Genomic DNA, 20,669 nt, shown 5'->3' on the forward strand with positions numbered 1-20,669 from the left:
GGGCAGTCCTGGTTTATGTGGGAGGCAGGGAGGCGGCCGCCCGCACCCCTCACCTGGGCTGCGGGGGTGAGCAAAGCGCACCTCTCGGAGCATCCCCAAGCCGGGCTTGGTGCACGTCTCTAGCGCCTTCGCCCCTGCGCCACAGCGCTGGAGGAGGCAGCTCGCCCTGGTTAAATTAAGCAGCTTCCTCAAAACATATTGGGAAAGAGATTAACTTCCATCATAAAACAGGCAATTTTAATACTCTCTTCCACGACACTCCACTTGTGGTCCCTTATTAAAACAATATACCAACGTAAGTGGAGAGTGCTCTCTTCTTTTAATTACTTTGATTGAAAACCCAGTCAGGCAAAAGTAAATATTTGATAATTAGTTAATAATAACTGCTCAGGATTTGTCGGGAAAGGAAAACTCGCACGAGCGGTTTCGTGTGAGAGAGCTAAACGTCAAGCAGTCCCACAATTAGACCGTCTTTAAAAATGCATCATGCAGTGAAATATTCACGGTGCCCTGGCATTGTTCGGGGAAGGAGGAGCACGCTGCTTTTAATTAGTTGTGTTTTCAAGGGCTGCCTGATAGTACACTAGCTACATCAGTCATTTGTTACGGGATTTCTCTCTTGGAAGGGCGTCTTGAGCCTTCAGAGAGAAGCTCAGCTTCTCTCTTGGCACTGTGCAAGTTGCACGTAAACTGCAGACTTGGGGAAGGGGTAGTCTAGAGAGCTCTCTGAAGATTACCCGCAGGTACACACACAGCTAGTAAAAGGCACGACACACTGAAATCTTACGCTTTGGAAAAAGAAAGGGGGGGGAGAGAAAGCCTTTCCTTTAAAGTGTTCATTATCTTTCAGGTACCTAAGGCGAGACTTATTTAATTGCCTATGGGAGGAAACGTTATTAAGATAATTGGCTGTCCTGATCTAGTGAGAACGAGCAGCTTGCTTTATACAACAACCCAAAAGAGCTGAAAATAGAGTCGGAAGGCCACGCCAGGGCGGGCGATCCTCGGGCGAGGACCGCGCCGCCTCCCTCCTCGGCAGAAAGTTCCCCCCGCCGGGCTGGGGCCGGCGCCGGCCCCCTCCTCCGCCCCCGCTCCGGCAGCCCCGCAGCCCGGCCCCGCGGCCGCCTGCCCAGGCTGAGACCCGACGTCCCCCGTGACACTCACCGCTTCGCAGAGCCCTGGCGAGGGCGAAGGTGAGGGCTGCACAGTGCAGGAGAAGTCCCCAATCCATTTTCTCTTCCGACAGCAGGGAAAGGAGGAAAAAAAAAAAAAAAGCCCTCCACGCACAACTCTTCCTAGGTCTTAAGTCCTCCAGCCGGAGTCAGGAGCAGAAATCACGGTCCGCAAGGGCAGCCCCGGGGGCAGAGAGAGGCTGGCTTCTTTCTGTGCCTCAAGTCGCCCGCATCCTGTCATTTAGCTCCGGCTCCTTCTCCCGTTCCCCACACTTGTTCCTTCTCCAGGCGCCGCTGCCCCTGCCATTCCCAGCGAGACTAGAAAGCCAAATGAAAACGAGGGGGAAAAAAAAAACCAAACAAAAAACAAACACACAAACAAGACAGACAAAAATCCTGGCGGCTGCTGGCACCTCGGGAGCGCTCTGCCGGGGCGGGCTCCGGGAGACGGGGCGGGGGTGCTCTGCGGAGAGAAGGAAGGGAAAGCGGCCGTCAGCGGGGCCAGCCGGGCGCTGGAGTTTGGTAAACTGCGTCCCCCCCGCCTGCCCCGCTCTCCCGCTGCGGCGCGGCCGCGGCTCCCGCGGGGCCGGCAGCCCCGGGGCGGCGGTGCCCGGCGCTGCCCGGCCGGGGCGGCGGTGCCCGGCGCTGCCCGGCGGTGCCCGGCCGGGGCGGCGGTGCCCGGCGCCCCGCACTCACCTGCCCCGGCGGGAGGCGAGCGAGCGCGCTGCCGCCGCAGGGACTCCCGGCCGGCCGGGGAAGGGGGAAGCGCCCGGGCGGCTCCTGCTCGCAGCCTGAGGAAGAGGAGCGCAACTCAGCGGCAATAAGAGAGGCCGAGGAGCCGCCGTCTCCCAAGCCCCAGTCCCCTCCCCCTCCCCGCCCTCCTCCTCCTCCTCCTCCTCCTCAGCCCCCCAAGACATCGGCAGCGCGGAAGAACCAACAAACAAACACGGCAAGCCCCAGCCCTGACACCCAGCCGGGGCGGGGGCTGGCCCGGGGGGACGCGGAGGGCGGAGAGGGGGGACGAGAGGCGGCCTCCCCCGCCGCGGCAGGTAGAGCCGATCCGGGCGGAGGCGCCCACCTGCGCCCCGCCGCTCCCGCGGGCTCCTGCCCGGCCCCGCCGTGCCCTGCCCGGCCCTGCCCCGCCGCCCGCGTCGCCCCGGCCCCCCCGGCGGACACACGCACCCCTGCCAGCTCGGGCCCGCGCCCCTCGCCGTGCCCCGCTCCCCGCCGACACCCTGCCCCGTCCCCTCCCGGGCCTTCCCCCCTGCCGCCTCTCTCCCCCCCTCCCAACACTCTCTTTTTGTTTCGTGCGAGTGTGCAGCCAAGCACCCGGCCCCACGCGTGTCCCTCGGAGTCCCTGCGGTCCCCCAGTGGGACACTACCGTCCCCTGGGATCCTAGGGGCTGCTGGCCACGCAGGTGTGGGCTGAGCTGTGTGTGGGCTGAGCTGTGGGGACCCCCTGTGAGGGGACCCCCAGGTAGCAGGCTCACCCGGACCCACCACCCTTGTGCCCTTTGCATTTCTGCATCTCCGGGGGGCCTTCCTGCACTCCCTCCCTCCCTCTTCCCACGCCCCGTCTCACCCACCCTGGCTGTCATTCCCGCTTCTCTCAGCTTCTCTTGCTGCTTTGCCTCCTCTCAGTCTGTCCATCTCTCATGAAGCCTCTTGAGGGGCTGAGGGGCTGGCATCCCTTGGGGCCGGCTCTGCTCCCCATGGAGGCTATGCGGCATGAAATCCCCACTGGGGACTGTGTGTCTCCTTCTGAGCAATCCCCCACCGCTGGCACCAGGCGACAGGCACAAAGCGGGGACATAGCGGGCTCGGAATCCTGCTGCTTTGGCTGCACGCTCTGGTGCTCACCAGCTATGGGGCCTGTCCCTTCCTTGCCCCATTGCCCTGCCTTGCAGGCTCTCCCTGCACCCGGGGAGCGATTACCTAGCTGAACCCGTCTGCTGCTTTTATGTGGAGCTCTTTGAGCTCCCTCTGTGTGAAGGCAATCCAGTCGCTGGAGTAGGGGTTAGAGAAAGAGCTCTAATGCTGAAAGTTGAAACACAGTGCTAAATGGTCCCCAAAGATGGGTCTGCACTAGGAAAATGACCTGCAGCCAATGGTGGATGTCAGCCGCTCTCATCTCCCAGAGCAGAGTTTGAAAACAATTTGTTACTGGTGCACAGCCGAGGCAAACTCTGTTAACGCTTCATCAGAAAAAAGGCCTGTTAGAGGACCTCCTCCACAAGGAGTCTTTCTGAAGGATGGAGAGGGAAAAGATTTGGGCTTTGCTGGGGGCAGGGTCATCCTCCAAGTGCAGCCGCAGTGGTAAATCCCTGTCCACTCTGAAGATGTAACTATGTTTGAAATAGTTTTCAAACATAGTTGTAAGTCTGCAGCCACACAGATTAACTATAAATGTGTTACATCTGTGTTCAGAAATCATACGCAGATTCAGCCTCCTCCATCCCTTTGTTTCCAGCCCCAAGTATGAGCCTTCTACTCTCACTCTCCTGGCTGCCCTTTTGAAGCCCCGACTTTAAGGTCAGCTGAAGTCTGGAGATTAAGTCCGTAGGAAATCTGTCTGCTGGTTTCATACTGCACACTCTCTCATCACTACTTTCTGAGTTTTTGCCAGACATTCCCCTTCTCTTCCGTGATTGCAGTTCTGTAATATTGTGCAGTAAAGTGCAGTTTGATCCTGTTATACTCCCTGTATGCTTCATTCTTTCCTTCCTCAGCTTCTGCCTCTGCCCCTGCCCTTGCCCCTGCTCCTGCCCATGCCCGTGTCTGCAGGCAGGCTGGAAACCAGGCAGGCTGGAACTAGTCAGACTGAGTTATTGGGTTCAGTCTCATTTCCCCATCTTTAGGCAGTCTCTGGATCATCATATGCAATACTTATGCATTTCCTTGATTGATTGGGATGTATATTTTATAGGTAGCACATTAAGCCCCCTTTATTTTTTTTCTTTCAGAGAAGTTCCCAGAACAAGGGGGAAGGGGAGAGTTAACAGTGCTTTCCGATTATTAAAACTCTCATGCTGCTGGACAGTCCTTGAGATAAATTGGTTCTGTCCTGAAGCACATCATAGTCTGCGACTGGCTGAGAGACAACATAGGTTTTAAAGTAAAGTACATCTGTTTTTGAAAACAGAAATTACCTGCTGATGGTAGCTTACTGGGGGGTTGCAGAAGTGTATACATACATGCTTGTTTTAAAAACTCAGTTTCGGAAGCCAAGACTAATTCTGTAAGAAGTGAAAAGTAGTAAGCAGATACTCAGAGAACATGTATATCAAAAATTATAGTGCATGACAATGATGGCTCTCTTGCTTCGGGATTAACATTGTCTGTCAGGTAATTTCCATGAATCTGCAGAGAGGAAATACTCATTCCTAGTTGTATGCTGTAAAGATGCTCTAAACCAACCAACCAACCAACCAACCAACCAAACTGTGGTGTTTTTCCATTTTTTTTTTCCATCATATTAACAAGTTGCTTTCTGCAGATGCAGGCATGGTGTGTTAGTAGCTAGTGTATTTTAAAGAAATTCCATTCTCTGAAAGAAAAATTAAACACTTAAATGCAGACAGAACATGTACATTAGTGAAGATGGTACAATGTGATAAATTGTGAGACTAATGACGAAGGTTGCTTTTATTACCTCAGCCTACCTTGTAACCACTAATCCATGTACCAAGGTTTATTTCAACATGCTCCTGTCTCAAGTATCAGTGCTTCCTCCTCTTGCACAGAAAGAGATGTGCACCAGGCTGCAAAGACAGCTGAACAGGAATGGCCTCTGTTGTGGCTGACGTGACCCATGGAAGAGGATTGCTGCCCTTCCTCAGCACTCTGTGGGCATTTTGGATTTCATACTAGGACTCTTTTTTGCTGTTGAATTCTCAAGGCCTAGGAAATACAGCAGAGTCTGGTACATTAACATCCTTTCCTATCATAACATGAATGGCATCAGTCTAGTTTTTCTACCCATCTTTTTCTCTCTATTTCACAGGCATAGGCACAGGTTTCTTTCATGTATGAATTGCCCTGAAATGATGAGTGAAGACATTCTATCCTTGGTTTACATATATTTATCTGAAAATGTTTAATCTTTAATCATCTTGAATGTAAACTGGCATCAAATGAAACATTCGGAAGTCTCTTTCTATAATCCACTTCTCACATTTTAGTCACGGTATTTTAGGTCCTGATCCTGCGACTGCTTACACATTTGTTCAGCTCTCCATTTTCACATCAGTAATGGGATTTTATGGCAAGGATGAGTTAGTGTTACAAAGACTGAGTCTGAATCCAGTGTATGTAAAAGTTAATGGAGTGGCTAGCTTTGGGGTTTGGGTTCAGGCCCATCTTTGCTTCATAATTTGACTTGGTGCTTATAATGCTTTTTTGAAGATTGTCTGCACTTCTGTTATAAACCTGTTTCTCAAGAACTTTATAATTCAGCCATAAAAAATATTTGCCTTGGGCTAAATCATGTAATATAAAACTTAAAATTCCAAAGGAAAAAACACTTTCCCATTTTAACAATAGCAGAACAGAGCAACTTTGATGTTTTCTCCTTTATGCACTCATGTAGCACAGTAATGCATTTAATTAAAAACTAAGTTTGGCAAATGATTAATCCATGGCTGAAGACACCTTTATTTGGTATTATTTTGAAAAAGAAACACAACAAATTAAACCCATCCATAATATTAAATGCCTGAAAATGAAGACTTCCTACCAATATTTAGTGGAGAATAGAAATATATTTGCTTTATGACTAGTACCTACCGATATGTTCATATATAGTCTGGTGCTCATTTATAACCTTCTCTCTAATGTTTTCCTTTTCTTTCACTTATCTTTCCCAATAATCTCTCCAAAATTGGGCTTCTGTGTCATCTCCTCTCCTGTTGCTTTGGCCATATGAATCACTGCTTGGCTTCCTGTTGCTTACTGTACTGAACCGAAGCTATTTACCCTTATCATTAAGATCAGACATACATTTTCCCTTGTCTGTATCTCTCCTCTCTCAACCCTTTTATCTCTTACATCTTTTATCCTCCTACTCAGTGTCTCTCACACCCAATGCTTTTTTACCCTGTCCTCTCACGTTACACTTCTTTTCCACGCACAGCCACATGCATCTAAATGATCCTTCTTCTTTCACTGCACACCTTACCCTTCTCCAAAGAACCACTGCAAATACATATATTTTATAAACCATGCCATCTGCTTTATACATTATTTAAATTTACATATGGCCATGTATTGCAAAATACACTCAGATCCTATACTCCATTGCTTAGAGATCAGATTCATTTGCATTTACATCATCTCCACACTGACTACATTGTTAGGGTTAGAGTGACTTTACAAATATCTTACCGAACTCCTTGGAATCACAACTGTGCCATCTCACAAATGTCTTATCAAAACATGTTCATCATCCTGTCTAAACACATTCCACTCCAACAAATTAGCACAGCCCAAGGCTTTATTAGCTGATTATCTGATTATCAGAAGTCAAATGTTTTCGTCTGTGTCAAAGGCAAATCATCACACATATCATTCTACTCCCATTTCCAATTTGACAACAAGCTAGTCAGGTCTCTCCTAGGCCTAATTCCTCTTCTGCTTGCATTGCTACAGCTGCCAAAATGTAAGCATGGTCACTATGTTCTTCCAGATTGTCCCACTCTTTTTCTTCAGTAATAGTTGTATATTCTCAGTGTAATCTGCTTTTTATCTGAAATAAGAAGTGGGGGACATATACAGCAAATGATTTATGGTAGTGTCTTTAATAATAATGCCTGATCAACTCAAGGGGTTCTGAAGTAGCTGTTTCTGTGATGAAGGAAGTAATACATTGCAAATCCACCCATATGGACTAAGAATCTCATTATATTTCCATTGATGGCAATGACAAAATCCCACTGACTTCAAAGGAGAAAAGCAGGCCCTGTATGATGATAATGGACCCTTAGATTATGAACTTGTTTTTATCAACTTGAGTTGTTTCCATTTGGTTGCACAATGGATATATCAATGTCTATGTTTACACTAAGATAACTGCCGCAAAGAGCCAAAGTAGCAGTTCCTTTCAAAGCAAGGCTTTGCCAGACTGAAGGTCTATAATCATTAAGAAGTAGGTGAAAATAGTGTTAGATATATCTTTGTATTTCTTGTCTTGCTGTATTTTTGGCTGGAAAATTAGTGTCCTGCTCATGTAATCTATTCATCTGTAAAGGCCCATGTGATTATATAATATTACTGAAAATTATATGCACTACTTTATATGTGTTACATTTGATAGAATAATACTAGGAAGGGTGCAATGTTGTTAGGGAAATGGAAGCTGTCACAGTGACACTGCATGGTTGTCATGCAGCCCCTTTAGCTACAATGCAGCAATCACTGTAAACAAGCAGTCGTACTGCATTCATTACAGATCAGATTCCCTTTCTCAGTCATCTCTCATCTTCTTCAAGAGGTGTTCTCTATCATAATTTTCTTTGTCACTTATTACAGCTGATGTTAAATGGCTTTTCAGCTAAATGCTTGTTTGCGTTATTTATTAACTGGAGAACATTTACATTGGCATACTTTGATGTTATACATGAAATGGAGAACCCATTTGTAGACTATAGTGGATTAACTAGAAATTCAGGGAATCGTATTCAAAGGGATTAACTCTTAGGCAATGGATTACCTCCAGTCAGTTAGCCTCATTGCAGGAGATGGAAGCAACCCCTAACATACGGATCTTTAGTCAGGTGATTACACATAATGGTAGGAGTATTATTCAAATAAATCAAATATAATTAGTTTATATGTCTGCTGTTGTTGGTCTTGCACCTTAAGAATATGTATTGAGATCTGGAAGGAGCTCTTAGGCTCTACATGGGTAAATTTTGTTTCATATTGGGGCTTGAAAGTGGAAAGCAAGAAATATAACTGGCCTGATCTAATGGGTTAATTTTCAGAATGTTGGTTTCTTTCAGTATTTTCTCTGTATTGCTATGTCTGTAGAAAAATTGCTCTGAAATGTTGTGTCTTGTAAAATTGCTTTGAAAAAAACCCCACAGAATAATATTTTGCTTTGTTACTTTATCAGAAAGATGCAGTTAAAACAGAAAGACATTTTGGCTATAGAATATGGGTGGCCAATTTTTTAAAAACCAAATTTGTAGGGTGGAGTAGAGGGATGTCAGAGAAACCCAATGGGGGTGATAGAAAATTGGACTGGCAGACTCCCTGGTATATAACTAGAAAAAGGAAAAGAAAGCAAAAGAGAGCCTGAACAAGGACTGACTGAATAGGAAATTAAGTTTTAAAAGGCCTCACCTTTCTTGGAAATTTGTTGTGTTTGTCTTTTTTCTCCCTCCTGTCTTTTCTGCTGCATTTTTCCCTGTATTGGGACCATTTAGTTGCCAATAAAGTCAACTGAAGAACTCCTGTTTTGAGGAAAGTTGACTTAATAATTTTTACCTACTTTGTGGAAATGTTTTCTAAAGAAGCTTCTAAGCAATAACCAAAGCAGTTTTCAACACGTCTCACAATCTTCTCAATCTTATTTCATGGAAAGAGTAACAGAATCATTGTGTTAGATTTCTTATAATCTCCCAGGTATGGTTTTACATTTCTTAGAGACCTTTCTGGAATATAGTTTTCATTGTGGGTTCATTTTATATCATTCAGACAGGTTGTCATGAGGAGAAACACAGTTGTCCGGGTTGTCATAGCAGCTAAAACTTTCCTTTTTGTGAAATTGTCACCAGGCCCTTGGCTTCTTGTAACCAAATAACCAGAAACATTATTAGTTTAATGAAGAAGCTCTCCAACAGGCTGTTTCCAAATCTGTAAGTTATCTGTCCAACAAGTATGTCACTGCTGTGTGCAGTATTTTATTCGCAAAGGCCATCTGGACAGCCTTGACAAAGGATTTGTATCATTTGCCAGAGAACATCTTGTTTGCTGTGAAAAAAAAAAAAAAATTCAATGTTTTTCTAAATCTATCTGGAGACATTACTTTTTTGTTCTCAACTGCTCCATTGACTTTACTGTGTTAAAGCTTCTTTGTCACCATTGCAGAATTTATAAACATGACATTGTCTCCCTTTGCATCCCTGTAGTTTCAATCTTATGCACACCTTTGTTGTTTAAGATTATTTCAGACTCAGATTAGTAAAAGTCATTGATTTATTCTGGTGAGATTTGTGTTTGAATGGAAACTCCCTGACATTTATATGTTATGTTGTTTTTGAGATTTCCTTCATGGCTTGTTCATCATGCCATAGCATATCATAAAACTTCCAATTATTTTCTCCTCCTTTGGGGCAAATTCTTCCATCACAAAGATCTTAATGAGTAATGAACAGACAAAACCCAGGTATCGCATATAGACTGGAAAAAGGTCAAAGCCCACTTTAACGGCTTGGCAACTGCATGTAGTGAATCCAAAAGGTGCTTGGTTTTTATTGACTGGAATGAAGATGATTTCAGCTAGGCAGAAAATACCATGCTGTGACCAATGGCCAAGAACCCCACTTCAAATTAATCCTGCAAGATACCGAGCAATCTTATAAAAGACTGAGTAACCTCAGCTGCCATACAACACGGAATAGGAGCTGATGTTTTTTCAGCTCCTTAGTAAAACACTGAGCATCTTCCTGGAAAGCTCTGTACCCTTCATGCAGAAAGTTCACGTTAATATAAATTCAAATGTTCTTTCACCCAATTACCCATAATTAGAAAAGGGCTGCCAGACCTTTTTGATACTGTATCTGGATGAAATGTTAGAAAATTAATGAAATTGATTTTTTGACATGCGCAGTATCACTCCCTGAATATAATTAAAATATCATTTTTGAGAACGATGGGAACTTACTGGATTTATTGAAAATACCTCTTTTATATTTACTGACTTGATTTTTTTCTTACAAGATAATTTTGTGGCATACATATATGATCCTGGTGCAATCAGTATAAATGTAATAATACATTTTGCATTCATCAGTGTATTCAGAATCTCTCCAAGTCTCCATTCAAGTAAAGTACAGACACTCTATTTCGGAGAGTTTAAGGTGAATTAAAATTTAAAAACCAAGTGTATGAATGGTTCTTAATTATGTAAATGTGGTGCTTGAAGAAAAAAAAATGAAGTTCGTAATGAGACAATGTTGACAAACATTTTTTGCTTTTAAATGTTATCTTTTTTATGGCTAAAGACCAGAAACGAGCTGGTGCTCATCCTTCCAAAGGCCCACACTTTCACAGTTGAAATGTGAACATTTTACACACTGACTGCTTTCAAAAATAAAAATGTAGCTTAAAAGTTTAGTATCTCTAGACATAGCGGCAAGACGGCATGTAGATGCTAAAACCCAGCAGGACAGTAGCAGGTATTTAAAGGAGGCTGGGGATATTCATGTGTAATGCTTCCCTTGGTGAAGAGGAGCGTTACTGAGGAAGTTAAGCTCACTATTATCATCTGCTGCTGCATTCTGGCAGCACGCTGTGGCGTTGCCAGGTGAAGCACACTCAGGTCCTTTAGCCAAGATATTAACCTATTGACCTACTGCCCCAGAGTGAGAATGCTGCCAGCCATAATCAGCTCTCATTAAAGAGTAAGGTATTACAAACATTGAAAAGAAACAATTCCTTGGCAACTAATCAGAAGATATACCTGAGAAATACTCATTGAAATAAGTCAGTTTTTCTGGGAGACTCTGCTACTTGCCTATGCCCTATGGAAAATTTTGTCTTCATGAAATTCAACTTAATATATATTAAAACAGATTAGGAGAATTTTGTTCAGTTGTCAACCTATTTTCGAGCCCAAAGAAAAGTTTATTTTTCTAAAGGATAGAACAAGGAAAGAGTGTTGCTCTGTAACTTACAGTCATTCTAATCCCTACTTATATCAACTTGAAATAGCTTCATATTCTAGAGAATTAAACAGGCCATAGTTAGACTGATAAACTAATTAGGGTGTGATGTGGACCTGAGCACTACTGATAATTGCCAGCATGATTTCAGTATGGTTTTGGTCAGTGTGAGCTAGTGCTTGCCGGCGTTGCCTGGGTGAGGTTTGGGAGTTAGCGCGGGCCAGAGACCATTCCCCATAGGAAATCTGGACAAAGCTGTCCTGTGTAAACAAGACTGGGTTAGCTGCCATCAGGCCAGAGCACAGTCCCTGACTCGTTTCATCAACTAGCATAGACATCGTTTTAGTAGCTGCATGGACAGTTACATCTTTGCAGACACTGGTGCTGTCCAGCAAGTGAAAAACTATGAAACTAAGAGTTAACCACAATGAAGGGCTACTTTTTGGGGGAACATGTTTTTGGTGTGGAGCAGAAGCAATCAAAGTGAAGGGTGACCCTGTGTACTACAACCTGTTGCTCAGCTCCCCAGTGTGGAGAGCAGTCCCTGTGCTGATACCTAGGGATCAGACCCTGCAGATGCTCCAGGCAGGGTTTCTGGGAGGGTCTTGAGCATGAGGACGTGCAAAGGATTCATCATCCCTCTCCCATCCAAATTCCTATTATTCAGCTACTAGGTGATAGCCCAGATCTCTCTGTGACGCCAGGCCGGGGCACACAGGGCTTCCAACTGCTCTGGCTAGCAGAAGGTCTAGGAAGTGTTTCAGCATTCATCAGTCTGAGCTGCGCTTTGGCAATGGGGAGTGGGTCCAGTGTCTGTTACGGTTTCAAATGCCCTACTGAAGGGAGGAGGGTGCCTTTGAGAGGGACAGAGGGGCACCACATTATATTGCTGTGCCAGTCAGTTCCCCCACCACATCCAGGAGTGGATCTCACATTTGCTGTAAGAGGGACATGCATATGTTTCCACCACACAGTAGAAGCCCATCTGTGCGATGGTGAATTCTGGGAAAACTCTGAAGGCAGTGGGAGATGACCCTTCTCATGCCATATCTCCTGCTTTCCTCTTACAGGTCTTGAGCCTGTCCAATGTGGTGCCCATCTTGCCCCCGTATACTGGATCACCTACAGATATTCCCTATGCCTTGTGTAAGGCATAGCTAAGTCCTTCTAAGCTCACCTGGGCCAACTATAAATGAGTGAAACACGAGTGTGATAGATATCAAGAAACTGGGCGAGGTAAAGGCAAGGAATGTCTTTTAAACATTGCCTTTAGGATACTCTCAGGATAACTTGGTGGTTTTTTGAACTTTTGTGGTGCTACCAGCATGGCCTGTGGATGGTGCAATATCCTGATGTTTCTTTTGGGGCATCTGGCTGGCCCAGCCCTGCTGGGCTTTCTTTTTGCCTGCCGAAAGGCGGGTTGCTCTCTCTGTGAGGCCCAGGCTGGCTCCACAGTGCTCCTCAGAAGTTTGTTGACATGGTGTTAACAACAGTTGTCGTCAGGACTGGGTCCATAGGCCAGGCTGCTAATGAGGAAACTGCCTAACAGCCTCAAGAGTGGGATTTTAATAAGTGTGATGTGGAGAGTATACACATGCCCTGGAGTGTTGTGTGAATATTTTGGGTTGCATGTGAGAGTACGAGGTCTTCTGGGTTAATGTTGGAGGATGGTGACAGATGGAGATAGCTAAACACGGTATGGCCTTATCCATACTGCTCCTTCATGGAAGCTAACCCCAGGATGAACCCAAGTTTCATCTTGAAGACCTGTAAGGGGAATAGTCCAAACCACTACAAAGGAGAATGCAGAGCGGACATCAAGGGCTGAATGCTCAAGCTTGTACACTCGCCCTTTTTAATTTCACAGGGTATGGATATGCACCGTCAGTCTTCACTGGAACTTCTGCCTTTCCTTGGTAGAAACCATGGTTCTATTGCTTTAATAAATTACAGTATTATTAGTATCAGGCTAGAAACACAATCTTTAAACAATTTAATTAAAAAAGCCTTACTAGCTTCCCTATGATTTACCTCTGTGTGCTGACACAAGAAGGTGTCTGAATTTCAAAGCTGGCACGGTTTGAGTCACATCCTGGTGAACCATGGTCACTATCACTGCTGTACACCATGTTCTGATTGCTGTTTTGCAAAGACATTAATGAGTTTCCCAGATCAAAGCCGGCTCTTTCTCAGCATAGTTTAACATATATAAACAAAATCTGTTGCAGTAACTGTGAAATGATTTGCATTCATAATTATAGTGTTTTTTCTCATAAATTGCAATCATATCCAAGAAAACATATAAAAATAGAAATACATTACTTATGCTTTATTGTTCAAAATGGGCTTCTGTTTTATCAAGCTGCAATGATAAAAAAAAAATACATTTACTCAAAACAAGACCTGGAATATCATACTGTGGCAAGGTGGTGACAGATCAAAATCAAGAATAGTGCAGTTATCTCTTAAAAAGGAGTTAGAACCTTTGAAATCACTATCACTGTAGTGTTAAAAGCCCCCAAATAAAAACAACACCATGCCGTATAGACATGAGATGACATTATTCTAGCTGAGGGCCTCAACTGAACCAAAACATTTGAATTTTTTATAAGGTTTTACATTTTTGATGAAAATATCTTAGTAAGGAACTGTTAGTAGATTCAAAAATATGTCTGTCAGATAGATATTCAGGTCTGTAATGTTGTGAAAGCTCTTGGAAGTGACGGTGGATGTGCAGTTGATCAAAAGTCTCAGCCGATTTAAAATGTTCAGTAAAATCCAATTAAGCAAAGTAGAGACCAAGGAATTGAAATGTCTCCTTTTTCCATCCAAGCACCTGCATATCTTTAGGAATTTAAATTATTATTGGTATATGTAGCCTATATAGGAAATAATGAAATATTTTCCCCTCCAAGAAATATAAATTACATCTAAATCCCATTTACTCAGAATATTTGAGACAGAGATATGTTCAGATAACAAGGTCTGAAGTGGTCAGCTGGAGCAATGGAGGAAGGAATTTGGTTCTTGGTCTATTATCATAAAAAACAGATTCTGCCACTGTTACTCTCATGAAGTTGTAGCTTAGTCCTCAGTATCTTACACCATTTTGGCAGTTTCACTACTGATGGAGAATAGCGTTATCTGACACGGATACAGATAACAAAATTTGTCTAAAAGAAAAGATTTTTCAGTATTCTGTGTTAAATACATAGTCATAACTTCTGACTGCAGTATTCTACTTAAGCTTTCCCCTGTGATGGATGATTTGGCTGCAATAAGAAGTAACAGGCTTTTCCCATCTTAGGACTAAACATAAATTCCTTCTGGAATTCGAAAGGAGTTTTTTAATGTCCTAAGAATTCCTCTCTGTAGGTCCTGGGTTTAGTTAGAACTAGAAAAAGAAGTGTTGAAAAGTAATAAATAAGGCTACTCTCTTGAGCTTTCCAAACCACTTTTGCTGACCCAAGAGGCAGGTCAGAAAAATATTGAATCCTGGGAGTGCTTATCTGAACCACACATTTTAAGGAGCAATGGGTCACGGGTGGAATCTTTAAAATAAGAATCCAAAGTGCAAGGCTGGTTAGATCGAGTTCTTGGTGTCAGTTTAGTGTAATTTCATGGGGAGCCCATAATTCTAGTGCAATATTAATGATGATGTTAAAAAGCTTATGAATACAGATGCAATTACTGTGAGATTCCCAAACCAGTCCTTTGTGATAAGCGTGGTGATAATCCAAAGCTAGGGAAAAGCAAAGGGTCATTTACTGTGCCAAGCTTAACACATTTGGGCTCTGTTGGAGTAGTTGGGGAAGCCAATTTTGAAGCTGAGAGCTGTTTGTTTTAAAAGCATTGCTACTGCCTCCTATTTGTTTAATTCTAGAGCTCTAACATTATATTGTCAGAAATTGCTTTGAGAGTTCACTTGGCAGGAGATGTTTTCTCAAGAAGGTAGGACCCAGGTCATTTAACACTAATTCAGTCTAGGAGCCAGATTCTATAGGGAGGGAACCATCTCTTTGGTGGGGAGGGAGACAGAATTTTTGCCAGGGAAGCTATCTAGTATGTGCTCAGTGGCTCCCGTTGGCAGCCAGGCAAGCAGCTGGTTTCAACACGCACTATTGTTTCCAGTTGGTCCTCATCTGTAGCCCCATATAGAGCACATCACAATAATTAAGTCTAGAATTTACAAAGGCATGGATTGGAGGTGGCACTGTCTGAAGCCAAGAAGACGTGTGATAGATGTCTAACCGAACCAGATATGAAATGTTGTCTTGGGCCCTCGAAGCCACCTGCAAGTTCAAATAGCAATAGGAATCCAAACTCACTACAGGTCGAAACCCTCCCAAATGGGAAGTGGAAAAGAAGTAAGATTGCCCCTATTTTCCCTTACACAATAGCACCTCCTCCATCTTGTCCAAATTAAGCTTCTGTCGGCTTGCCCTTATCTAAGTATTAATCTCTGCCAGGCACAGGCAAAGCAAAGATGCCGCACCATCTGGGTTTGATGAAAATGAGGCATAGAGCTGCATGTCATCTGCATCTTGATAGCACAACAGCCCAAATTGTGTTATTATCTCTCTCAGCATCACATAGAGGAGGGGCGCTAAAATATAGCCTGGCAGAACCTGTGTGAAAGTGTTCTTTGGGCAGATGAGCAATTGATCAAAATCACTTTCTTTCATCTCCTAGGGCCCAAACCTGTTTTAGTCGAAGCCTAAAGCAGTTTTGCAGTTGAGTTCAGTGGGAACTGGAGTTGTCATTTGGAGAGGAAACAACAAAATCACTCAAGTGAGTGATAGCATAAAAGCTACGCTGTTTATCACAACCAAGGATCATGGGTATCAAAGCCTGCTGACCGATCTAAGAAATTAAAACAGACATCTGAGATTTTGCCCATTGCTATGGAGAAACCAACAGTCAGTGAGACTAGAATAGTCCCTGTGCTATTCTCCTAACTCAAATTAACCTGAAAAAAAGGATGAAGGACAGATTAAGGTTCCAGGCTGGTTTGTCTAGCCTCATCTTCCTTCTTGGAGACCCTTAGAAAGGAAACTGTGGAGCAATGTGATAACAACAGAATTGCAAGTACTGAGACATGCATTTTTTAAGAAGACCAATGGCTTTATAGTTTTGCAAAGATGCTATCTTTAGTTCTCATGAGGAATCAGAAATATCTGATCTAATGCATTTGTGCTCAGCTTGGTTCCAAAATCCAGGTTACAAAATGAAGTCCTTCCTCAAACTTCAACACTGCTGCTGCTTAAACTGGCTGACATATTACCAGAGAAGAGGTCACATTTATCTCTTCCACTCCCAGCTGTGTGACCACAGGTGGAGACACTGCTTGTCTTGGAGAGCACTGAGGGTGAAGAGTTCATTTGTCCATCTCCTTTCCCCCAGGTAATTAATTACAATGAAGTAGGTTGGCTTGGCTTCCCCTGTGGAGTCACCTTTATTCTTCTGAATGGAGACCCAGCTTTCACTAACCTTCGGGGTCTGAACAGCTTAAAACCTTATATATTTCATCTAGGGTGACACTCAAAAGGTGTATAAAAGATGGCTGATGACATAGATACAGGATGAAGTTGAAGGGAAGAAATAGTTGCTTGTAACACAATTCCCGCAGTTCTTACATTTTTATTAACTGCAGCATGCAAGATGTGCAAATGTCCTGATGGAGTGGGCACACACGTACTACAGATTGTGCTTTACATCAGTCTGCACATATGTCCTTTGAATGGGATAAAAGATTCTTCTCTAAGCAACCTGGGCTACAGGCTCAGATGAGTTGAAAGAAAATCTTTATGGTATTTTAATCCTAGCAATTTTCTGGAAATTTGTGAGTGAAAAAAAAGACTTGGATTAAAAACTTAAGCTCTTATACTAGTTAAGAAAACCCAGCATTCTAACATGATTAACATTAATAAGTAGCGATTTTAAAAGCGGCAAAAGTGGCTAAGCCATGGTGGAGCTGCATTTTAGGAATTTTAAGATAATAATTTGAGTATTAAGCTGTGAGAAATTGTACCAGAAGGGAGCAGCAGGTTTGATAACTAATGCAGAAGGTGAAGCGGAGAAGACAAAATCCTCTACAGAAATGGTGATTTAATGTAATAATGATGTGGGGATATATGTGAAAAGTATGAGCCAAGTACCTATGTCAGAAATGGCTATTTTAGAAAACAAGTAGTTTTCTGATAAACCCTGAGCGATGGAGTATTAAAAGAATGAAAGAGAAAAGGACACTTTAACTCGTGCTAATATCTCTTTCTAATTTAAACACAATTTTATGATAGGCACTACTTCCTTGGAGTAGTAATGGTATTTAAAAAAGAGTATGCACATTAACTTTTATGGTGTCATCATGACCTGTAAGTATTCAAATATGCCACATGAAGACAATGTCCTAGCTTTGTAATTGTAGAAAGCCAAACCATTTAATAGTTTATGGACAGTAAAAAGCATTATGGTTTGTATAGGAGGGAGCAGGAAGTTCTTATTGTTATCTTCTCTACATTGCCATTCTTGGATTTTATATAAATATTTTCAAACTTTTTTTATTATTAGATTTAGTAAGTACCCAGGGTCGTAAGAAATAACACCGAGAAATGAAATTTCTCCTTCACAAAAACTTCCATTTGTGTGCTGGTGCAAACTTCATAATGTAAATTTGTTTCTTATGATTTTAGGTTAAACTGTGCAGGCTGTATTCAATATACTTACATTAAGATTTTGATGACACGAAAGTTCAGAGTTCATTTTGCCTAAAGCATTCTTTCTCTATTGAGATTTCGGTGAAGAACAGTGAAATGTGACCAGAATAACCAAGTAATGACCAATACTCTAAGTTATCAGAAAGATAAAAAGGATTAAAGTGGCACTTTGAAATACAGCTCTGAATGTGGAACATACTGGAGAAAACGTTTTCAAAGAGAGAAAGAGTTTATAAACTACCTATAGATTAGCAAAGTGCTGTTAAAAGAGGTGGTTGAAAAGTGAGATCTGTCCTGTCAGTAAAGGAAGTCAACGGAGAAAAACAAGTAGTCCAGAAGTCTTTCATAATTTGAAAAACTATGTATGATCCATGCATACTTACAGTTTGTATAAATTAAGCATATAGTTCTATAACATCGGTGGAGTAATGCATCATGCAAATTAGAAGCATTTTTTAGCCAAAAAACATTTTAAAGAAGATAACAGATCTTCTATCCTTTTCCGCTCAGTGGAATAAAAAAGATTATGTCTGACTGGAATCTACGAATAGTGAACAAAAACATTTAATCCAGGGATGAAATCAATTCACCCAAATTGTCATGCTTATATAGATTATTTTTACATGCCTTTCTACCAGTAGATGTATAGAATGCCTTTTCTTGGAGTATTTAGTATTGTGAAAGGTATGTGGTTGTTTCCAAAGGGTTTGGATATCTTACTTACTAATGGGACTAGGCTGCATGTGCCCTCCATGTACAGGTGTGTAAAGATGACAGTTTAGAGTCAGCCAGGTGTAGGGGCTATAAAAGGAATATCTGGAATCAATTGTTCATGCAATTGCATGGTCAGCATGCATATAGACATAATTACTTCTGTTCACTTCTACCTATGCATAATTTTCTCTGTTTTAAATTGCCCAGAGCAGACAAATGGGAGAAATTGCTTGGGAGGGACAAATCTGGCATTTCTGCCCTTGCTCCCCTAAGGCACCCTGTTTTGTAGGTGGGCGTGATGAAAGCACATTGGCAATACTGACTTCCACACAACATGACTTTCACAACAAATGTGGTTGGAAGATTACTAGAAACAGTTCACATAAAAACCTATTGAATAGTAGTCTACTCAGAAATTAAAGACCTGAAACTTGGGCATATGGTAAAGAACATCTTTCAGTACCTTAACTAGTCCCAAGGTTAGAGGTCAAGATTTGGGCTGGGAAGCATGGCTTTAGCTTAATGGCCACTATGTCCTACTCAAAAAAGGGAGGTAAGAGCCGTGGATTTGAGATGCTCTGACCTCTGACATCACCAGGACATAGCCATCTGTGTGGTGGTGTTCTGCATGTGTTATTGCTGGAGTGACCCTGTTGCTGAACAGTATCAGAAAGAGATCACCAAAGTGATCAGTGTTCCTGTTTCTAATGTGCTCAAGGGGTAATGAACAGTTAGTTCTTTATTACAGCCTCAAAATACTTAAAGATCTTGTCTTTTACAAACATAGAAATAGTGTATCAGTTATGACAGAGTTGATATAAGGTGTCTCTGACAGTAGCTACTGGGATCACTTTTCTGTATTTTTTTCCTTTTTTTTCTTTTTTGTTCATTAACTTTTAAAAATTAGATTTCTTTAACTGTGTTTACCCACCTGCCAGGATCACCTTCGACATACATGAAGTACATCATGGGAGAAATATTCACAAAACAGTGAGGGTAAGGTCTAAGCTCCTGTGAATTCTACTTAATCCTGACAGTGCCCGTTTTCTCTTCAGTAGCAGTTTTACTGGAAAACAAACAGTTTTAATTCTGAAGAATTTCTGCTGAGAGAAAATTCAAAATTCAAATCAAGCACACTCACATAAAAAAGGTCATACTGGTATCCACATTATCAAATAAAAAAATTACTGGGTCACATACATATCTATTTTTTGGCACTACGGTTTTGAATTTTAATGATCAAATACATGCAATGAATTGTTCAGAGATGAGCTACAAAGCAAAAATTATTTGACAAATTGTTTTGAACAATGGATACATTCAAGGAAGTTGTTACCTGTTCATAGACAATGCATTGGCATAAAAGAAAAGGCAAAATTAGTCAAACAAATTATGCACTGCAAATCACTATCTCAGCTCTTCTGATATCCTGTCCCTTTACTGTAGCTCCTGCTTTCACCATATGGAGAAATAAAATGCATTTCTAATTTGTTTTCTAATAAGTACTAATTAGTCCAGGCCTTTGAGATCCATAAGGAAATAAAGTGTGTCCTTGTAGCCTTCCAAATAAAGCTCTAAAGCTGCAGCTGGTACAATCCCACATTGCTGTTCCTTCCAGCCTCCAAGAAGAAATTGAAATCATCCCTCATTTAGATTTTAATATAAGATTAAGTTAAAATCAAAATGACTAAAAGTAGCAGCAGTCATTTAGTCAATGGACAATGTATGGAAGCTGCGCCTTTGTGGTGACTTAGAAGAGGATGATCTGAAGGAAAACACACAGAAAAATGTTAAAATAGAAAGCAGCAAATGATTTTTAACTGGTTTACTCAGATGATACTGTTAGCAGAAATAGTTTCCTGGAGAAAGCCTGTTTTGCTGTGGAAGCATCTGCTCCCTCTGCAGATCCGCTCTGGAGCAGTGATGTGCGGGGTGTGGGGAGCATCTCCCAGGAGTCATGGCTGGAATGATCCGTGCATTCCCTGAGCACTCAACCCACTGAAGAATTTCATAGTGTATCCTCCAGCATTTGTCCACCTAAATTTTACTCTAAACCTGGATTTTTTCTTTAAACTGTGGACCCCTTTGTAAGGAATAATAATGTATTTGAATACTTCAACTCTTCCTCTTCTTCCAGTACAGGGCTGCTTTCTGGGATATGTACTCTGGTGTATTTTTAGGGG

The 20,669-nt window shown here is 42.5% G+C and overlaps 1 protein-coding gene across 4 annotated transcripts in view; it reads right to left on the reverse strand.

Moving 5' to 3' along the window:
• Nucleotides 1-1,971, reverse strand: part of NRP1 (neuropilin 1) — a 114,429-nt gene extending 112,458 nt beyond the window's left edge. For all 4 annotated transcript variants that reach the window (XM_082320597.1, XM_082320596.1, XM_082320595.1 and 1 more), the window contains exons 1-2: nucleotides 1,869-1,971; nucleotides 1,165-1,635 (exon numbers count right to left, since the gene is read on the reverse strand). In XM_082320597.1, the coding sequence (XP_082176723.1) occupies nucleotides 1,165-1,231 (67 nt within the window). In that variant the 5' untranslated portion in view covers nucleotides 1,232-1,635; nucleotides 1,869-1,971. The remainder of the gene's footprint in view (nucleotides 1-1,164; nucleotides 1,636-1,868) is intronic.
• Between the last annotated feature and the right edge of the window lie 18,698 nt (nucleotides 1,972-20,669).

This window comes from Platalea leucorodia (assembly GCF_965183815.1).
Source record: "Platalea leucorodia genome assembly, chromosome: 1".
NCBI lineage: Eukaryota > Metazoa > Chordata > Aves > Pelecaniformes > Threskiornithidae > Platalea > Platalea leucorodia.